Source organism: Vigna unguiculata, chromosome 5 (genome assembly GCF_037176805.1).
Source record: "Vigna unguiculata cultivar grain cowpea cultivar isolate G323 ecotype 2 chromosome 5, ASM3717680v1, whole genome shotgun sequence".
NCBI lineage: Eukaryota > Viridiplantae > Streptophyta > Magnoliopsida > Fabales > Fabaceae > Vigna > Vigna unguiculata.
Genome location: NC_140796.1, coordinates 37,570,649 through 37,589,398, shown reverse-complemented (window position 1 = coordinate 37,589,398; position 18,750 = coordinate 37,570,649). Strand labels below are relative to the sequence as shown.

Below are 18,750 nucleotides of genomic sequence, written 5' to 3'. Positions count from 1 at the left end.
ACATAACTTAAAATGAAAAGCAAAGAAAATAAACTAAATGAATTACAGCAACCATCTATATCTTGTTCTCCCCCGGTGATCCACAAACCATCTATATGAAAACGTGTAGGGGGTGCACGTTTTCTCTAAATCCTTTTTTTTTTCGCACCCCCAACCCACACCTTTTGATTCTGAAAACTGAAACGCTTATATATACAATCACACTACCATTTGTTCTTCTATCAATACTTCTCTGCATACCAATACTTCTACCAACGTGTTCATAATAAGTTCATGAAATTATGAAGGATCTTCTTCGTCTAATCCAATCGAAGACGAACTTGTCATTCCAGACATTGTCGAAGAGTTTACTTTCGATGATTTTTATGAAGACAATGCAGATGATCAAGAAATTGTTCTGGTTCCTACTATCGATTACATTTCATATGGGGAAGTCGAACTACAAGAACACATGCAATTCGATTCAAAAGAGGCAACAATGTTTGCCATCAAACATTATCACATCACCAATGGATACAGCTTCAATGTGGTAGAATCGAAACCCCATCTTTATGTTGCACGATGCATCCATTACAACAATGGATGTCAATGGCGTTTGAGGGCTAGTTACACTAAAATCACACATCATTGGAAAATTAAGTCCATTTATGGTACACATACATGTTTCTCTACATTAATTTCACAAGATCACTATAATCTGGATTCCACCAAAATTGCTTCCATTGTTTTTCATTTGGTTCGGACAAATCCAAGCATTCGCATCAAAAGCTTGGTCGCATACATAAAAAGTCGTTACGGATACACGACCACATATAGAAGAGCATGGATAGCGAAGGAAAAAGCAATTACCATGGAGTATGGTGATTGGGACCAATCTTATAATGAAGTTCCCAGATGGTTACAAGCTGCCCAACAAACTAATCCCGGGACAATTTTTCAACTTTCCGATCCTCTAGTTAATGTTGATGGTGAGGATGGGACATCTACATACATTATGGAACGTTACTTATGGGCATTTGGACCATGCATTGAAGGTTTTAAGTATTGTAAACTTGTTGTTCAAGTTGATGGAACTTTTTTAACAGGCAGATATCATGCCACCTTGCTAACTACAATTGCTCAGGATGGAAATAGAAACATATTTCCTTTGGCATTTGCAATAGTAGAAGGTGAGACAAAAGAGGCATTGATTTGGTTTTTTCAACTACTACAAGAGCATGTAACTCCTCAACCAAATCTATGCCTAATTACTGATAGAGGCAAGGGCATTTTGTCAGCCCTACGATCGGAAGAAGTTGACTGAGAATCAAGCAATCTTCACTCCGTCTACTACATATGTCATCTAGGTTCCAACTTCAACAACCGCTTCAAAAATGCCGATCTCAAGAAATAATTCATTAACTTGGGTACGACATTTTCCTAACTTTACATTCCACATGCACAAAATATTTTTTCATTTCATTTTATATTTCTTTTTCACATACGAAGTCAAACAACCTACCGTGCAAGCAAAACTTTCAGCTATGAGGTCCCAATTCCCATAAGCAGTAGCTTGGATTGATAAAATCCCCTTACATAAGTGGTCTCAGGCTTATGATGGGGGACGGAGGTACACGCACATGACAACAAACTTGACGGAGTGCATGAACTTTGTGCTTAAGGGGGCTCGATCGTTACCTATCTGTGCACTATTGAAAATTACATTTCAAAACATAAATGCTTGGTTTGTTGAACGCGGCTTAAAGGCAAACTCTATGTTAAGAGCTGGTCATCAATATCCAGAAGACGTCACTGCCTTGCTCCAACAAAATCACCAGAAATCTGCATATTGTCATGTTCAACGCTACGATCGAGATAATTCTGAATTTGAGGTGCAAGAGATATCGAGCCCCCATCAATATCGGCCAAAACCAATCTCATTCACTGTCAGATTAAATGATTGGTGGTGTGATTGTGGTCACTTCCAAGCTAGTCAGTTACCTTGTCATCACGTCATAGCTGTATGTTTATTTGGTCATATGCCACTTTCAAATTTTATCGATCTAGTTTACAGCCTTGATTACATAAATAAGGCTTATCAAGTCCAATTCCACCCCCTGCGAAATGAGGACTATTGGTCAACATATACAGGTCCTAATTTCATTCCGGACCCCCAAACTAAGCGCAAGGCTTCCGGACGACCTACAACGACTAGGATCCATAACGAAATGGATCAACCCATTATGGATAAACCAAAAAAATGCTCTTATTGTCGCATTGAGGGTCATCATAGGGGACAATATCCATTTCGCCAATAATTTGTACATTTTTAATTTCAATTAATTTACTTTTCGATGCTTTTTACTTCTTTCTTCAATGTCAAAATTAAGACAATTTTTATGACATTAACATTTCTTATGGTTTCATCCACTATAATTTCAAATACTTTATTCTTTGATGAATCAAAAAACTATATTAAATCATTACAAATTATTATGCTTGCTCTGTATCCAATCCTAATTTAATCAATTTTTTAAAACGTTACCCCCTGCACTATTTCATGTAAAATCGTGCTGTCCCACAATGATTTTCTTTAAAAATAGTACACCCCCTATACGATTTCATCCTCTGACTAAATTTGACCAAAAAATGTTTGGGGGCATGACGATTTCTTCATATGAAAACGTTCTACCCCTACACGTTTTGCCCATTTTTGTAATTTTTTTAAAATGTGCCTAGTTTCGTAATAATGCCAACTGAAATGCCTATAAGGGAAAAAAACGAAAACGAATGATAAGCCATTCAGGTTTATATAAACACACTAGAACGGGAAATAACAGAACATAGAGAAAACATAATAAGGAAAAAAGGCAACGACGATTAACTATCATAACTAACAGTGTTTGGCTTAAACACTAACATTACCACCAACGGACCGCTGTTCATTGGAGCTTAGGCTAGTTGGGTATGCATTGTTTCAGGTTTTTACGTTTTTAGGTTGTTGCATTGAAAAGAACCCGTGGATCTATAGAGAAGGTATGGTTTGTCTTCCTTCTCCAACGAAGGGTTCACAAGGTGGATTTGCATTTTGGAGCTTGTGGTGGTTGTTCGTGGATCATGATTTGTCTTCGCATCTTTGTGGTGATTTGTGAAGCTTAAGGAGTTATGTGTTGTCGTTGTTGCATTTAATGGTGACTCGCGTCCTTTAACAACGCGTGTTGGTGGCACGAGGTGCTCTTATATGCTCCAACGTCGATCTGGTGCGTTAGAGGTTTGATGTGGTTTGTTGTCGACGAGGAGCAATCTGATGTCGTGGGACCGGTAGTCGTTGCATTAGAAGTCGACTTTTTATATATATATATATATATATATATATATATATATATATATATATATATATATATATATAAAGTCGACTTTCAGTATATATACTTTTTTGACATCCGGATGTCTAAATTCTTCACCGAATGTTGACATCTGAAAGCATTTTTATCAGAAGTTGACATTCAAAAATAAATTTCAAAGTGTGGTTTGCGTAACTTTTCTAAAATAGTCAAAAGATAATTTTGGGTTTTAAAAAGTTTTTAAAAGTGCAAAAAAATCAAGGAGGTATAAGAAGAAATTCACGTATTTTAATATTACAACAAATATAATAGGAAAGATATTTGTGTACATAAAGTAGTTATAATTTTATATATGGTTATAGTACTATAGATTATATATTAGATATTAAATTAAATAATAATTATTTGAAAATATTTTTATAATATTAACTATAATTTGAAAATCTTATATAATTGTAATATTAAAAAATAATTATATAAATAAATATAAAATTGTATAATTTAGTCAAGTTTTTGATAAATTCATAATTTATATAAAATACCAAATTACAAATCAACTTTGAGAAAATGATATTGTAACGTCCCAATTAATTAATGCACATAATTAAAAGAAAACGTCACACAATTATAATATAGTAGCGCAATCCTAGAGTTTAAACATAACGCCTTACAACCAAGGCACACCACGGTGCCACCAAAAAGAACATGATGAACAGTCTACTGGAACCACAAGGAAATGCAAAGACTGACAAATACATAGGCCGTAGTGATATCGTTGTCGTTAGGCGATCAAATTACCACTACTTTAGCAACTTCAGTATTGCCAGTTAGTAGTGAACAAAATAGTTAGGGTTAAGATAACCCTGAGTCGTCTCACAACGAATACGGAATTGATCTCAAATATTTGATTCTTAAAAATGCAATTAAAACTAGCAATTATAAAAATAGGGGGTTTTGATATGCAAAGAAAATGACACGGAAGATTGTAAACACAGTAATAGTAAATAGGTCAATTCCACTGCTTTTTCTAAATAAGATTCTTCATTGGTTATCTAGAGATTATTGTTAAATTAATTATTGTTGTTGATTTACAAATAAATCAATGTAAAGACTCAATTCATTTGTTGGCATCCTCACTTTTAATCAAAGTACAGTCTCAATTAAAAGTGAGAATTGTTAGATTGTCCATAGTAAATTTAATCAAAGTACAGTCTCAATTAATTTTACTATGCCTAATCATGTCTATTCCTTTGTTTCTTTACCAAATAGAAAACTTAATTAATCAAAGTAAAGTCTTGACTAATTTTAGTTAAAGTAATTACCTCTAATCAAATTAAAGTCTCAATTATTGGCAAAAACTTATTTAATCAAATGAAAGTTTCTAAACAAAATCAAAGTAAAGTCTCAATTTAATTTAAAAACCTTTTAACTCATATGATTAGCATGCATGTAGATTTAAAATCATTATTTTCTATTCAATTAAGAAGCAAAGGACATAGATAAACAAAAACCACAACAATAATCAAAATAACAAAACATATAAATTCATCTAACCTCAGAATCCAGTTAAGAAATTACAGTGGAATCAACCCTAAAAGCTTAGCCCTCCATGGCTTTGATGGAATACATGATGATATGAAGGAAAGAAAATAAAAGAAAGAATGAGAGATGTGGTGGAGACGGTATCTGCCAAAACCAGAGAGTTCTAAGTGTCTAAGCTGTAAGTTGTAAATTGTAAGTCCCCCCGCTTCTGCTCCCTTAAGTCTCTTTATATAGGCTTCCACTGGACTTTGGACTTTATTTGTCAGTTGCTAAAATCTTTTATTTTTATTTAATTAATTAGCAACTTAATTCCTGTTCAATTTCCAATTCTGCCCCTCTCATTTAACCATATTTGCAGTTTTGACCAGAATTGACTGCTGACTTTGACCAGTTGACCAGAGTTGACCAGTTTGACTGTCTTATCAGATGCTGACACGTGGCAGTGCAGATTCTCTCTCCAGAATTAGGGTTTCACTCTCACACTCTTCTCCCTCCCTCATGACGGCGCGGCTGCTCCAACGTGGTGGCTGCTCCGGCAAGCTCTTCTTTTCCGGCGAGGACAGGTGCGTGAACGGAGAAGACGGAGGCGGCACGGTGATGGAAGCTGCGCGATCTGTGGTGGCGCGAGTGAAGAAGATGATCGCGATCTATGGTGGCGCCGCTGGATGGTTTGAAGTTGCAGGTGCGGAGGCGAGAAGATGGAGGTGTGGTGGTTCTGCACATGAAGTGTGGTGGCTGCCGGCGTTTCAAGTGGTGCTGCAGAATCGTGGTAATGGCGCTTCGCGGTGGTTGTTGCTATTCGTCATTTCCGGCAAGTTGTGGAGGTGCGAAGCTCGATGGAGATGCGCTGGTTGCTCGCGCTCGCGGAGAAGATGAACTCGCGGTGGTTTCCGGCTTGGCGATGGTGCGTGAACGGTGGCGGAGTTGCGGTGCTCATGGTGGTTGACGGAGATGGCGCCGCTGGTGCGTTGTAGGTGAAGGTGGCGCGAAGGAGGAAGATGGTGGTGGTGGAAGCGTAAGGTTGTTGCTGTTTCCGGCGAGTTTCAGTGGTGGCCGGCGAGGAGATGGCGGCGGCGGCTGCCATGGTGGGTGGAAGGGAAATTAGGGTTAGGGTTTCATGTGTGAGATGGAGGAGATGATGACGTGGCAAGATCTGAGTGGTCAATTTGATGAGTGGAGGATTATGACACGTGGCAGCTTATGGTTGGTTAATTTTAAAAGGTGGGGATTGCCACATGGCATGATCTGGTTGAGTGGAGTTTAAGTGGTAGGAGGGGTGCAACTTAGTGAAAACTGGGGGTGCAGAACAGGTTTTTTTGTGGTCCACTTGCAGGAGGAGTGTGTAAATAAAATATGGGGGTGCATTTAGCTCCTGATTTATTCTTTTTCCAGAATTTCTTGATTTTGGACTTATTTTGTAACTTTGAATATTTCAAAATCACACTATTAATTGACCAAAAATAAATTCCAGCTGCATTAACAAACGTTAGAATATCCAATAATATTTTATGCAACTAAAATCAATTTTTACGCCACTTTTACCAAACTTACTCAATAAATTCAATAATCACAAATCCTAATTAAATCAATCTTTAAGCACAGAAAATTCAATTAAATCCCCAAATTTAAAAAATAATTATATAAATAAAATATAAAATTGTATAATTTAGTCAAGTTTTTGATAAATTCATAATTTATATAAAATACCAAATTACAAATCAAGTTTGAGAAAATGATATTGTAACATCCCAATTAATTAATGCACGTAATTAAAAGAAAACGTCACACAATTATAATATAGCAGTGCAATCCTAGAGTTTAAACATAACGCCTTACAACCAAGGCACACCACGGTGCCACCAAAAAGAACATGATGAACAATCTACTGGAACCACAAGGAAATGCAAAGACTGACAAATACATAGGTCGTAGCCTTAAAGATATCCCTAGAAAACTAAGCAGCAAAGTCGTCTCTTCCCTGATGACCACGATAATCCCTCGCATTTGCTCCCATCAATAAATTGATGATCATCGCGAAGATAAGAACACAACATACAAAGCAACCAACAAGAAAAGGGTAAGCTAGAGCCAACAATGTTTTTAATCACACAATCAGATATATTTTTCACCATCCAATATACATACATCATCCAAGCATGTCAAGACTCTTCAACCAATACACTATGACTCGACTCATCTGGATACGTATAACCTGGTCGGATTCAGCGGATGCTTGCACTTGTGGTGGATACCTCTGCTCACCCCCGAGCCGCTCACCTCCGAGCTATGTGTTACAATGTTACAACAAATCAAATCCCTCACCACAAGGTTAGCCCTTAGAGAATTTCATGCCTCCTCCTACTCTCACCACAGGAGTCAGTCTGCTCTAGGTGAGACTAACTAACTCCTTAGAGTGTCAGGATGCAACCTTACCTTGAATCTTTACCTAGTTATACAGATGGGGCACCACCATGGACACCCACTAACAGGGGCCATGGAATTACGTCCCGACCACTGAAGTGCGACCTTGAAAGTCTAACCTAGAGACCCCAAGGAATTATGCACTGACACAGACAAAACATGATCACACAGTCAAGTAGTATTCGCCATGCAAAGATATATTCATTATGTCAACCTTTAAAGCCAATACCTTTCATGTTTCCAGGTCCAACTCATTCCAACTCATCATAACCCATCCATGTACATAAGATTCAACTCATCTCGTTATCATGTCACTTGAATAATAACCACCTCATTTAGTTCACATGCCAAATTCATACCAAACCCATCATTTACAATCCATGAATCATGCCACACATACATAACACTCTATTATATATTTATCATCATAGAAATCAATCTTAAATAAATACCAACCATCCGAGAGCAACAAAACAATCCAACAGCGCACTGTCTCGCCCAGCCCCTCGCTCAGGTTTAAGGGTCTCGCTCAGGCGAGATGTTCTCGCCCAGGCGAGCTCCCCTTTGCCTAGGCGAGGGCTCGAAAAAGGGGTAGGAGCACACGCGAGATCTCGCTTAGGCCAGACCCCTCTCGCCTGGGCGAGGTGCTCGCTCGCTCAAAAAGCCGAGCTGGTCGCCTGGGCGACCTTTCGCGCAAAAAGTGCTAGGCGAATCCCTATTCATATCGCCTAGGCGAGATTGGCTCGCTTGGGCGAGATTAACAAGTCTCGCCACTATTCTCTTGCAACAGTCGTACCCGCGAATCCAAAACAACACGCCGAACACATTTCAAGCACTCAGAACCTCAAATCAGCCAAAGACCCTCAGCACAATAGTAAAACAACAATAAAAACGAAGTACACGAGTGGGTTCTAGCTTCCCTTACCTGGAAAGGGGTTAAAAAGGGCTTTGGCAGCCAAGCGTGGGGAACACAGCAGCTCAAGGAACGAACGGAGGAGCTGAAAAGATAACGAAGCAAAAACACGAGATGGGTTACTTGGAAACCCTAACTGGAAAATGCACAAAGGAACAATGGAGGCCAGTATAGGCTAGCAACAGTACTTACATGGGGTAGAAATCAACTTTGAGCTAGCTTGAAGATGGCAGAAACCTAACCTTAGCAGAGCTTTCTGTGAGAGGGAAAGAGAGGTGACGGCTGCATCTGTGAGAGAGTGAGAGTGGAAGCGTTAGGGCAAACTTCGGAGCAGTTATAACCTTTGGGCCAGTTCTTTGGTCCACCAGATGTGGGGCAGCCCTCTTATTAAGGGATCATAAAAGGAATAGTGCCTAACATTCTCTCCAACAACAAAATTTTCAACCTCGAAAATAAAGACTCACCAGGTAAACAGATGTGGGTGTGATTTTCTCATGTCCTCCTCTAGCTCCCAAGTCGAGTCACCTGTCCTCCGATCACATATGACTTTAACAAGGCTAACAACTTTTCCTTGGCGCTCCTCAACCTTGTTGTCCTCTAAAGCGATGGGTGGTACTTCCACCGTGAGATCTTCCCTGATTTGTATATCCTTGGCTTCTAACACATGAGCCGGGTCAAACACATACTTCCTTAACTGCGAGACGTGAAACACTGGGTGTAGGTTTGCCAACTGCGGGGGTAAGGTTATCTTATAGGCCACTGGTCCAATCCTCCTCGTGATCTGATATGGACCAAGGAATTTAGGAGAAAGTTTCCTTAAACAGAGAGCCCTTCCCACACTAGTGGTTCGGGTCACCCTCAAGAACACATGATCGCCAGTTGCGAACTCTAAGGGCCTCCTCCTACGGTCTGCATAGGCCTTCTGTCTACTCTGAGAAGCCTGCATTCAGTCTCCCACCATCCTCACCTTCTCAGTAGTCTATTCCAATAACTCCAGTCCCACAAGTATTGTTTCCCCATCTTGGTACCAACACAAAGGGGTCCTGCACTTCCTACCATAAAGGGCCTCATACAGCGCCATGCTTATGCTCACATGGAAGCTGTTGTTGTAGGTAAACTCGATCAAGGGCAATACCTCATCCCAAGCACCCAGGTGGTCTAGTATACATGTCTGCAATAAGTCCTCCAGTGACTGAATGGTACTCTCTGATTGGCCATCAGTCTGAGGATGGTAGGCTGAGCTCATAGTCAACTTGGTCCCCAAAGCCTCATGTAAGGTTTGCCAGAACCAGGATGTAAACCGTGGGTCTCTGTCAGAAACTATGCTCGAAGGTACTCCATGCAACCTCACGATCTCCTTAATGTACAGCTGGGTTAATTTGGCCATGGACATCCTCAAGTTCATCGCCAAGAAGTGGGCACTCTTGGTCAGCCGATCCACTATTACCCAGATGATGTCATGTCCTCTAAAAGTCCGTGGCAAATGGGTCACAAAGTCCATCGAGATGCTGTCCCATTTCCACACTGGTATCTCCAAGGGCTGTAGGATCCCACCGGGTCTCTGATGCTCCACCTTCGCCTTCTGACATGTCAAACAGGCCGATACAAACTGAGCAACATCCCTCTTCATTCCCTGTCACCAGAAGGTCTCCTTAAGATCCTGGTACATCTTAGTCATGCCAGGATGCAAACTAAGACGACTCTTGTGTCCTTCTTCCAGAATTAACTTCTTCACCTCGACATCATCAGGTACGCATACCCTACCCTGAAACCTCAGTATACCATCATCACCCAAAGCAAAATCTTTAGCCTCATCTAACCCAAGCTGTTCCCTGACTCTGTTCAGACTGGCATCCAATAACTGTCTCTCTCTCACTAAGCCCAAGAAGTCACTAGATATAGTTAGGGCACTACATCTAATGAACTCAGACCCTACCTCCACCTGTAGCCTCATATCCCAGAATTCCTCTAGTAACTTCACCTCTTTGATCATAAGGTGTGCAACATGTACGATCTTCCTACTCAAGGCATCAGCCACCACATTTGCCTTCCCTGGGTGATATAGGAGCTCGAAGTCATAATCCTTTAGGAATTCCATCCATCTTCTATGTCTCATGTTCAGCTCCTTATGGTCAAACAAATACTTGAGGCTCTTATGATCACTGAACACTCGGAACTGAGCACCATAAAGATAGTGTCTCCAGATCTTCAAGGCAAATACTATAGCTGCCAACTCCAGGTCACGAATGGGATAGTTACGCTCATGCACCTTAAGTTGCCTCGAAGCATACGTTACAACCTTCTTCTCTTGCATCAGAACACAGCCGAACCCATGATGAGACGCGTCGCAGTAGACTTCAAACGGATTCCCAACATCCGGAATTACCAATATGGGGGCACTAGTCAACCTCCGTTTAAGCTCCTGGAAACTCTCCTCACACTTGTCCGTCCAAGTGAAGGGTTGGTCCTTCCGAGTAAGTAGTGTCAAGGGTGCCACTATCTTGGAGAATCCCTCTATGAATCTCCTATAGTAGCCTGCTAACCCCATAAAGCTCCTGATCTCTGTGGCCGACTTAGGACTTTCCCACTTTACCACTGCCTCGACCTTCGTTGGGTCCACTGCAATCCCCTGGGCGGATATCACATGCCCCAAAAACTGAACCTCACCCATCATGAACTCACACTTGGACAACTTGGCATACAGCTGCTTCTCCCTCATAACACCAAGCACCAATCTCAGGTGTTCTGCATGCTCCTCCTAAGTCCTGGAATAGATAAGGATGTCGTCTATGAAGACTACGACAAACTTATCTAGGAAAGGCCGGAAGATCTTGTTCATGTAGTCCATGAACATCGTCAGAGCATTGGTCACACCAAAAGGCATAACCACATACTCGTAATGGCCATATCTGGACCTGAAGACCGTCTTCTGTACATCATCAGCCTTTACCAGAATCTGATGGTATCTCGACCGCAGATCGATTTTCGAGAAAACTGACGATCCATGTAACTGATCCATCAAGTCGTCGATTCTTAGGAGCGGATACTTATTTTTGATCATCATTTGGTCAGTTGCCTGTAGTCCACACACAGGCGTGAACTCCCATCCTTCTTCTTCACCAACAGCACTGGTGCTCCCCAAGGCGAGGTGCTGGGTTGGATGAACTGCTTCTCCATCAGTTCCTATATTTGTTTCTTAAGTTCCACTAACTCTACCAGAGCCATACGATACGGGGCCATCGAGACTGGGCCTGTCCCTAGTACCAGATCAATAGAGAACTTCACTTCTCTACTAGGGGTAATCTTGGTACCTCATCTGAAAATACGTCTTCAAACTCATGCACTACCGGTATAACTGATGTTCCCTCTCTCTCTCTCCCACCTCCATACGAGCGAAGATTATGAAGCATTGCGCGCCACTCTGGATCTCCTTCACCACTCCCTAAGGAGACACCAACTCCAATTCCTCTGAGTCGGGGAACAACAATCTTTTCTCCCGATAATCTATCAGAATGCGATTGGCAGAGAGCCAATCCATCCCTAAGATTACCTCCAACTCCTGCAGAGGTAGGCAGATTAGATTTACCTTGTACCTGCGTCCCCCCACCTCCACTAGGCACCTAGAACATAAGGACGACGTCCTGACTAGACCCGATGTCGGGGTAGATACTGCAAGTTCACACTATAGTTCGCACACCGGCAGACCCAGACACTCCACACAAGCAATTGACACAAAGGAGTGTGTCGCTCCAGAATCATACAATACACACAAGGATTCACCAGCTATCATGCATCGACCCATAACAAGATTACCTGAGCTTGCGGCCTCTGCTCCGGTCATGGCATACACCCTGCCTGTCGCCTGAGACCTGTTGCCTCTATCTCTCCGCTGGTGCTAGTGAGGAGCCTGAACTGGAGGGCGTGCTGCTACCCTAGCAAGGGTGGGACAATCCTTCCCAAAGTGGCCCTCCTTGCCACAGTTGTTGCATCTACGGTAACCCTCCATGCGTGGGCAAGCGCTCCTCAGGTGAGGACCTCCACATATATAGCACTAGACTTGACCCTGCTAGGGAGGAAGACCCCTAGACCCCTGAGACTGGTGGTGAGGTTTGTCATACGATCTCCTCCGCTCCTCATGTTTGGGTTTGGACCCAGATGGTCCTCCAATCCTCTGAGACTGCTGAGGCCTCTGACTCTCCACTTCGCTCTTATCCTTCTCCATTACCCTGGCCTTCTCCACCAGAGCAGCAAAATCCTTGATGGACAAGGGTGCTACCATCAAGCGAATGTCACCGCAGAGTCCATTTTCAAACTTGCGACATCTCCACTCCTCGTCGAGTGGCAAGGTGTAGAAACGACTGATATGCTTGAACTTCTCAGCATATTCAGCTACTGACTTCCCTCCCTGTGTGAGCTGGAGGAATTCCACCTCCTTGGCATATCTGACGTTGTCCGAGAAATATTCCGAGAGGAACTTTCCCCTGAAGGCCTCCCAAGTCACCGGCTCTCATCTCTCCTCCATGATGGACTTCATGCTCATCCACTAGTGTTCAACTTCCCCGGTCAACATGTAGACGGCAAAGGCCAACCTGTTATCTACTGGGCACATCTTCGCATCGAAGATTCTCTCTAGATCCTTCAGCCACTGATCGACTGCATCTGGACTAGTCTTCCCGTTGAACTTCACGGGATGGTGTTTCAAGAAGTCTTCCAGACTCCACTCCCTGACTGGTGGCCGTGGCTCTGGGCCAAACACAGGGGCAGTCGCCCCATTCTCCTCCAGCTGGCGGAGTGCCTCCATGTGCTGCCGATGGGCATCCTCAGCAGCTGCCCTAGCAGCTTCCATCTGTTGCATCACAAGCTGTTGCTGCTCAAGCGACATTGCCTGTCGCTGCATGGATGCTTCGTGTTGTTGCATCATCGCCATGCTCTGCTGCGTCATAGCAGCTACCATCGCCTCTATTGCCCTGGCGATATCGGGTACGTCACCTTGAGATGATTTCGAAGTCCTACGAGGAGGTGCCATGGATCAGTGGCACACAGAAAATCACTTGGTTAGACTTGATAAAGGCAAGAATTTAACTAAGAACACTCAGAAGACACAAAGAAAGCTAAGCGGACATCCAAGTCCACAAACCTAAGGAATGACTGCTCTAATACCATAAATGTAACGTCCCAATTAATTAATGCATGTAATTAAAAGAAAATGTCACACAATTATAATATAGCAGCACAGTCCTAGAGTTTAAACATAACGCCTTACAACCAAGGCACACCACGGTGCCACAAAAAAGAACATGATGAACAGTCTACTGGAACCACAAGGAAATGCAAAGACTGACAAATACATAGGCCGTAGCTCTAAAGATATCCCTAGAAAACTATGCAGCAGAGTCGTCTCTTCCTTGATGACCACGATTATCCCTCGCATCTGCTCCTATCAATAAATTGATGATCATCGTGAAGATAAGAACACAACATACAAATCAACCAACAAGAAAAGGGTAAGCTAGAGCCAACAATGTTTTTAATCACACAATCATATATATTTTTCACCATCCAATATACATACATCATCCAAGCATGTCAAGACTCTTCAACCAATACACTATGACTCGACTCGACTCATTCGGATACGTATAACCTGGTCGGATTCAGCGGATGCTTGCACTTGTGGTGGATACCTCTGCTCACCCCCGAGCTACGTGTTACAGTGTTACAATAAATCAAATCCCTCACCACAAGGTTAGCCCTTAGAGAATTTCAGGCCTCCTCCTACTCTCACCACAGGAGTCAGTCCGCTCTAGGTGAGACTAACTAACTCCTTAGAGTGTCAGGATGCAACCTTACCTTGAATCCTTACCTAGTTATACAGATGGGGCACCACCATGGACACCCACTAACAAGGGCCATGGAATTACGTCCTGACCACTGAAGCGCGACCTTGAAAGTCTAACCTAGAGACCCCAAGGAATTATGCACTGACACAGACAAAACATGATCACACAGTCAAGTAGTATTCGCCATGCAAAGATATATTCATTATGTCAACCTTTAAAGCCAATACCTTTCATGTTTCCAGGTCCAACTCATTCCAACTCCTCATAACCCATCCATGTACATAAGATTCAACTCATCTCGTTATCATGTCACTTGAATAATAACCACCTCATTTAGTTCACATGCCAAATTCATACCAAACCCATCATTCACAATCCATGAATCATGCCACACATACATAACACTCTATTATATATTTCTCATCATAGAAATCATACTTAAATAAATACCAACCATCCGAGATCAACAAAACAATCCAACAACGCACTGTCTCGCCCAGCCCCTCGCTCAGGTTTAAGGGTCTCGCTCAGGCGAGATGTTCTCGCCCAGGCGAGCTCCCCTTCGCCTAGGCGAGGGCTCGAAAAAGGGGCAGGAGCACACGCGGGATCTCGCTTGGGCGAGGTGCTCGCTCGCTCAAAAAGCTGAGCTGGTCGCTTGGGCGACCTTTCGCGCAAAAAGTTCTAGGCGAGTCCCTATTCATCTCGCCTAGGCGAGACTGGCTCGCTTGGGCGAGATTAACAAGTCTCGCCACTGTTCTCCTGCAACAGTCGTACCCACCAATCCAAAACAACACGCCAAACACATTTCAAGCACTCAGAACCTCAAATCAGCCAAAGACCCTCAGCACAACAGTAAAACAACAATAAAAACGAAGTACACGAGTGGGTTCTAGCTTCCCTTACATGGAAAGGGGATAAAAAGGGCTTTGGCAGCCAAGCGTGGGGAACACAGCAACTCAAGGAACGAACGGAGGAGCTGAAAAGATAACGAAGCAGAAACACGAGATGGGTTACTTGGAAACCCTAACTGGAAAATGCACAAAGGAACAATGGAGGCCAGTATAGGCTAGCAACAATACTTGCATGGGGTAGAAATCAACTTTGAGCTAGCTTGAAGATGGCAGAAACCTAACCCTAGCAGAGCTTTCTGTGAGAGGGAAAGAGAGGTGACGGCTGGATCTGTGAGAGAATGAGAGTGGAAGCGTTAGGGCAAACTTCGGAGCAGCTATAACCTTTGGGCCAGTTCTTTGGCCCATCAAATTTGGAGCAACCCTCTTATTAAAGGGTCATAAAAAGAATAGGACCTTACAAATATGAATTTTTCAACAAAATTTTATTTTTTTATACAAAATTTATATTATATCTTAAAATTATTTGATTTATTTATATACATAATACTCAAATTATGCATATCATATTCTCTTGTCTATCTTATCATCCCACAAAGTATTATGTATAAGAGAATGGTGTAAAGTACAATAGTGACTAAAGATGTTTTTTTTTTAAAGAAATGAAAATAAATTATTTTTATAAAGATTAAATCAAAATCCGTTAATTTATTAAAAATAAAAGCATAAGAAAAACTGGGATAATTATCTGTGTAAAAGGAGGTTAAATAAAAAAAAAAAAGCGACTATTATAATCAAGTAACCAATAAGAGAAAAATTAACAAGAAAACTTCTATATTATTGTTATAAAACATTGATTTTTCAAGAAAATATAAGGAGAACAATTTAACATATATATTTAATTAATCATTTCACTATTTATCGATATTTTTTTATGAACCATTTTACTTAAATTTATTTTGGGTGTATTTTACTAAAAGGCTTTCAATTTTCACAAATTATGTTCACCAGTTAAATATTTAATAATGTATTGACTTATCAAAAAGAATTGAAATCGTAATATTTTGATCTTATTTCTTTTATGATGATATAAAAGTCTAACAATTCACCATATTGAAATTAACCCTTTTAACTCTTTAATCTTTCACCATATTGAAATTAACAGCCATAGTTCTGATTCAGATCAGTAAAAAAAAAACAATTAGCACGAATCAATAAAGCATTGACAAATGAATCTCGACAATTTAATAAACGGTCAAACTGCGTTCTGGCGAAGAATGGCGGCACCGGGCTCGGTCGGCGGCGGAGGGACGGCGAAGGCTACGGTGGCCGAGCAGATCTCGCAGGCGGTGCAGTCTACTTCCAACCTCCTCCACCTTATGCAGCACTCTTCTCCTGCCCAGGTACCACATCAACACTATCAATTCATTGAAATTGCAAAAATTATATATAAATAAAAAAGTAAATAAAACTTTGCTTTCAACAATAACATTTTGATGTTTGATCAGATGATCTTTTGATGGGAGACCAGTTTTGATTGTTTTGCATGTTGTTGTTTGATGTTAGGGTTTAGTTCATGGTTGGGCGACGATTATTATTTATTATCTGTGGAAAATGTCGTCGCAGTGATGACTTGTACTTAGGATTTGCGAGATCATTTGTTATCAGGATTTAATGGTTGAGGACCAATGACTTATTTTTACAGGTCCAATTTGATACTAAATGAGAGACCAACTTATTATTGAATTGTACAGCATGATGCAATTGCAACGTTTTTACGCATTTAGGTTTAAATTAGAGCTTCTTTTTTTTTTTTTTCAGAAAATAAAATATTATCAGTTTGAACATTTAGAGACCTGTTGTTTCTTGAAAATTTTAACACTTTTACGCATTCGTGTGCTATCTTATATGTTAAGTTCGTTTATTTTATAGTGAACTCTTTCTTTGAAGGTCGTGCTTACGATAATGTCCGAATGATTGACGATGAAAATCGTTAAATTAGATGTGCATGAACAATTAAGTTACTTCAAAAGTCATGGAGTAATTGACAGTAAAAATATGTACACTGTTAACCAAAATCTTTAGTTTTGCTGAATTTGCCCTTTTTGTATCGTTTGCAGGCTCAACTGGTTAAGCTTCCTAAGAACCTTTTGGCTATGGTTCCCACCATTAAGAACACAGAGCAGGTATTGTATTTATCTGATGCAGGGTTATAGTTGTAGATGAGATGACTCATCAATGTGGAAAAGTGTGTAATGATGGTTGCTTTCGGTTTTTTGTTGCACAGATTTTGGAGCAGTTACCTAAGGTGATATCATCTCTGGATGGACACATGGAAAATGGGCTACAAAAGTCAGAACCTTCTCTTGTCTAATTGAATAAGCTATAATTTGGAACTAGGGTGCATATGAAGTGTTATGAGTTGAAACCTTGAGCTAAATTGTTTAGTGCTAATTATGCATCTTGAAGATGTTGTGCTGATGCCTAGTGGTGCATCATGATTTGGTGTGAAATTCAGTGCATTTTGTGGGTTTTGTTTTTACTGTGGCTGATGTGGATCATGAATTTGCAGTGTTCCGCATCTGAAGACCGTGGTTCAGGTGCTCTCAAATATGGAAAGTAGCCAGCTTAGTGCACTATCACGAACCCATCCTCTTCAGCAGGTGTAAATATGATAGTGTTGTCACCAATGCAGTTGTAAATATTGCCTTGTAATTGAAAGTAAAGTTTAATATTTAGAGTGTATGTTCTGATTGGAGAAAGCTAGGAACTAGTAGACTTTACGACAAAGTTTTTTTTGTTTGTATAATTCTATCTAAGATGAACCTTGCTCTACATGGGAAAAAAAAGAAAGGAATAATGAACATAATAAGAAATATGCAGAAGGTGATGAGCTTTGTGGATGATTTTGGTGCTTTATGGCTGATCATTTTCAATGTTTTCCTTAACAGGAACTTGAACCGGGAAACCATTCTCAAGGAACCAGTTAAACAAACTTGTATAGTGTCACCTGTGATCAATTCATGCAGAGTTTTTGGAAGGTTTGGAACTTAGACTTGCTGTGTTTCCTTCTTGCAATTTTCCTGCACATCAAATAACAAAATGTTGTTCCATCTTCTGATAAAGCATTCAACCGAGAAACCTGTTGAGTACTAATGACAGTTTCCAAGTTTCATATAGGGAATGTTGTCCAAAGAACTCAAGGTTAGGCTTTTAATTGCTTGATGACAATTGGCTATCTGTGTCCTGTAATGTATTTCCGTCCATTTTAATCTTATGTTTTCTTTTCAACTCTGGTGAATTGCCAAATGTAATGTGAAAGTGGTGTATCTTTTATGAAGTCAATTTTGTTTTACTTGCTACAGAATGTACCATTTTCAAAGCAGAGAGAAAGAAAAAACAATTCTATGATGCCACTTCTACATATGCCCTTGTGTTTCTATTCTTATTGTTATCACTACTAAATTCAACTATTATCTATTTTTTCTTTTTATAAAAGAGAGATTTGGATGTAGAGAAGAAAGAGGGAATACAAAATTTGACACCTTGCTGATATAGTTAAGACTGATAGACAAAGTTTAACTTTCATATGCAGTTAATCAAGCCAGTAAAAATGATCCAAAAGGGAATGGGGAAAACAACTTTGAAGAGTACGGGGAGTATTAAAACTGATGAAAATTATTATTTGGGTTACATTTGTTTTGTCTTTTTTTTTTTTTTTATTTTATTTTGTAAGATGAACTGGATTTTTTCTTGTTGCTATAGTTCACTTTGTTATTTGTGCATAATCTAATCAGTTTCTCTTCTGATTATTATGGTACTTTGATCCATTGTTGAAGTACAAAAAGATACAAAATTGCAAT

The 18,750-nt window shown here is 40.6% G+C and overlaps 2 protein-coding genes across 3 annotated transcripts; both read left to right on the top strand.

Annotated features, from left to right (window-relative positions):
• The first annotated feature begins 850 nt into the window (after window positions 1-850).
• LOC114184595 (uncharacterized) lies at window positions 851-2,297 on the top strand. Its single transcript, XM_028071911.1, has 2 exons — window positions 851-1,169; window positions 1,549-2,297. Exons 1-2 carry the CDS (start codon window positions 851-853, stop codon window positions 2,295-2,297), a joined length of 1,068 nt encoding a protein of 355 aa, XP_027927712.1.
• A 13,804-nt stretch (window positions 2,298-16,101) lies between these two features.
• Window positions 16,102-18,311, top strand: TOM2B (tobamovirus multiplication 2B). Of its 2 annotated transcripts, XR_003604510.2 has the most exons (6): window positions 16,102-16,290; window positions 17,008-17,073; window positions 17,175-17,239; window positions 17,460-17,550; window positions 17,839-17,928; window positions 18,014-18,311. XR_003604510.2 is itself a non-coding variant. In XM_028070876.2 (5 exons), exons 1-5 carry the CDS (start codon window positions 16,117-16,119, stop codon window positions 17,875-17,877), a joined length of 435 nt encoding a protein of 144 aa, XP_027926677.1. In that variant the 5' UTR covers window positions 16,102-16,116; the 3' UTR covers window positions 17,878-18,311. The 2 variants fall into 2 exon arrangements, 1 of the variants encoding a protein (XP_027926677.1); XM_028070876.2 differs by having other exon boundaries at window positions 17,839-18,311.
• Window positions 18,312-18,750: the final 439 nt, after the last annotated feature.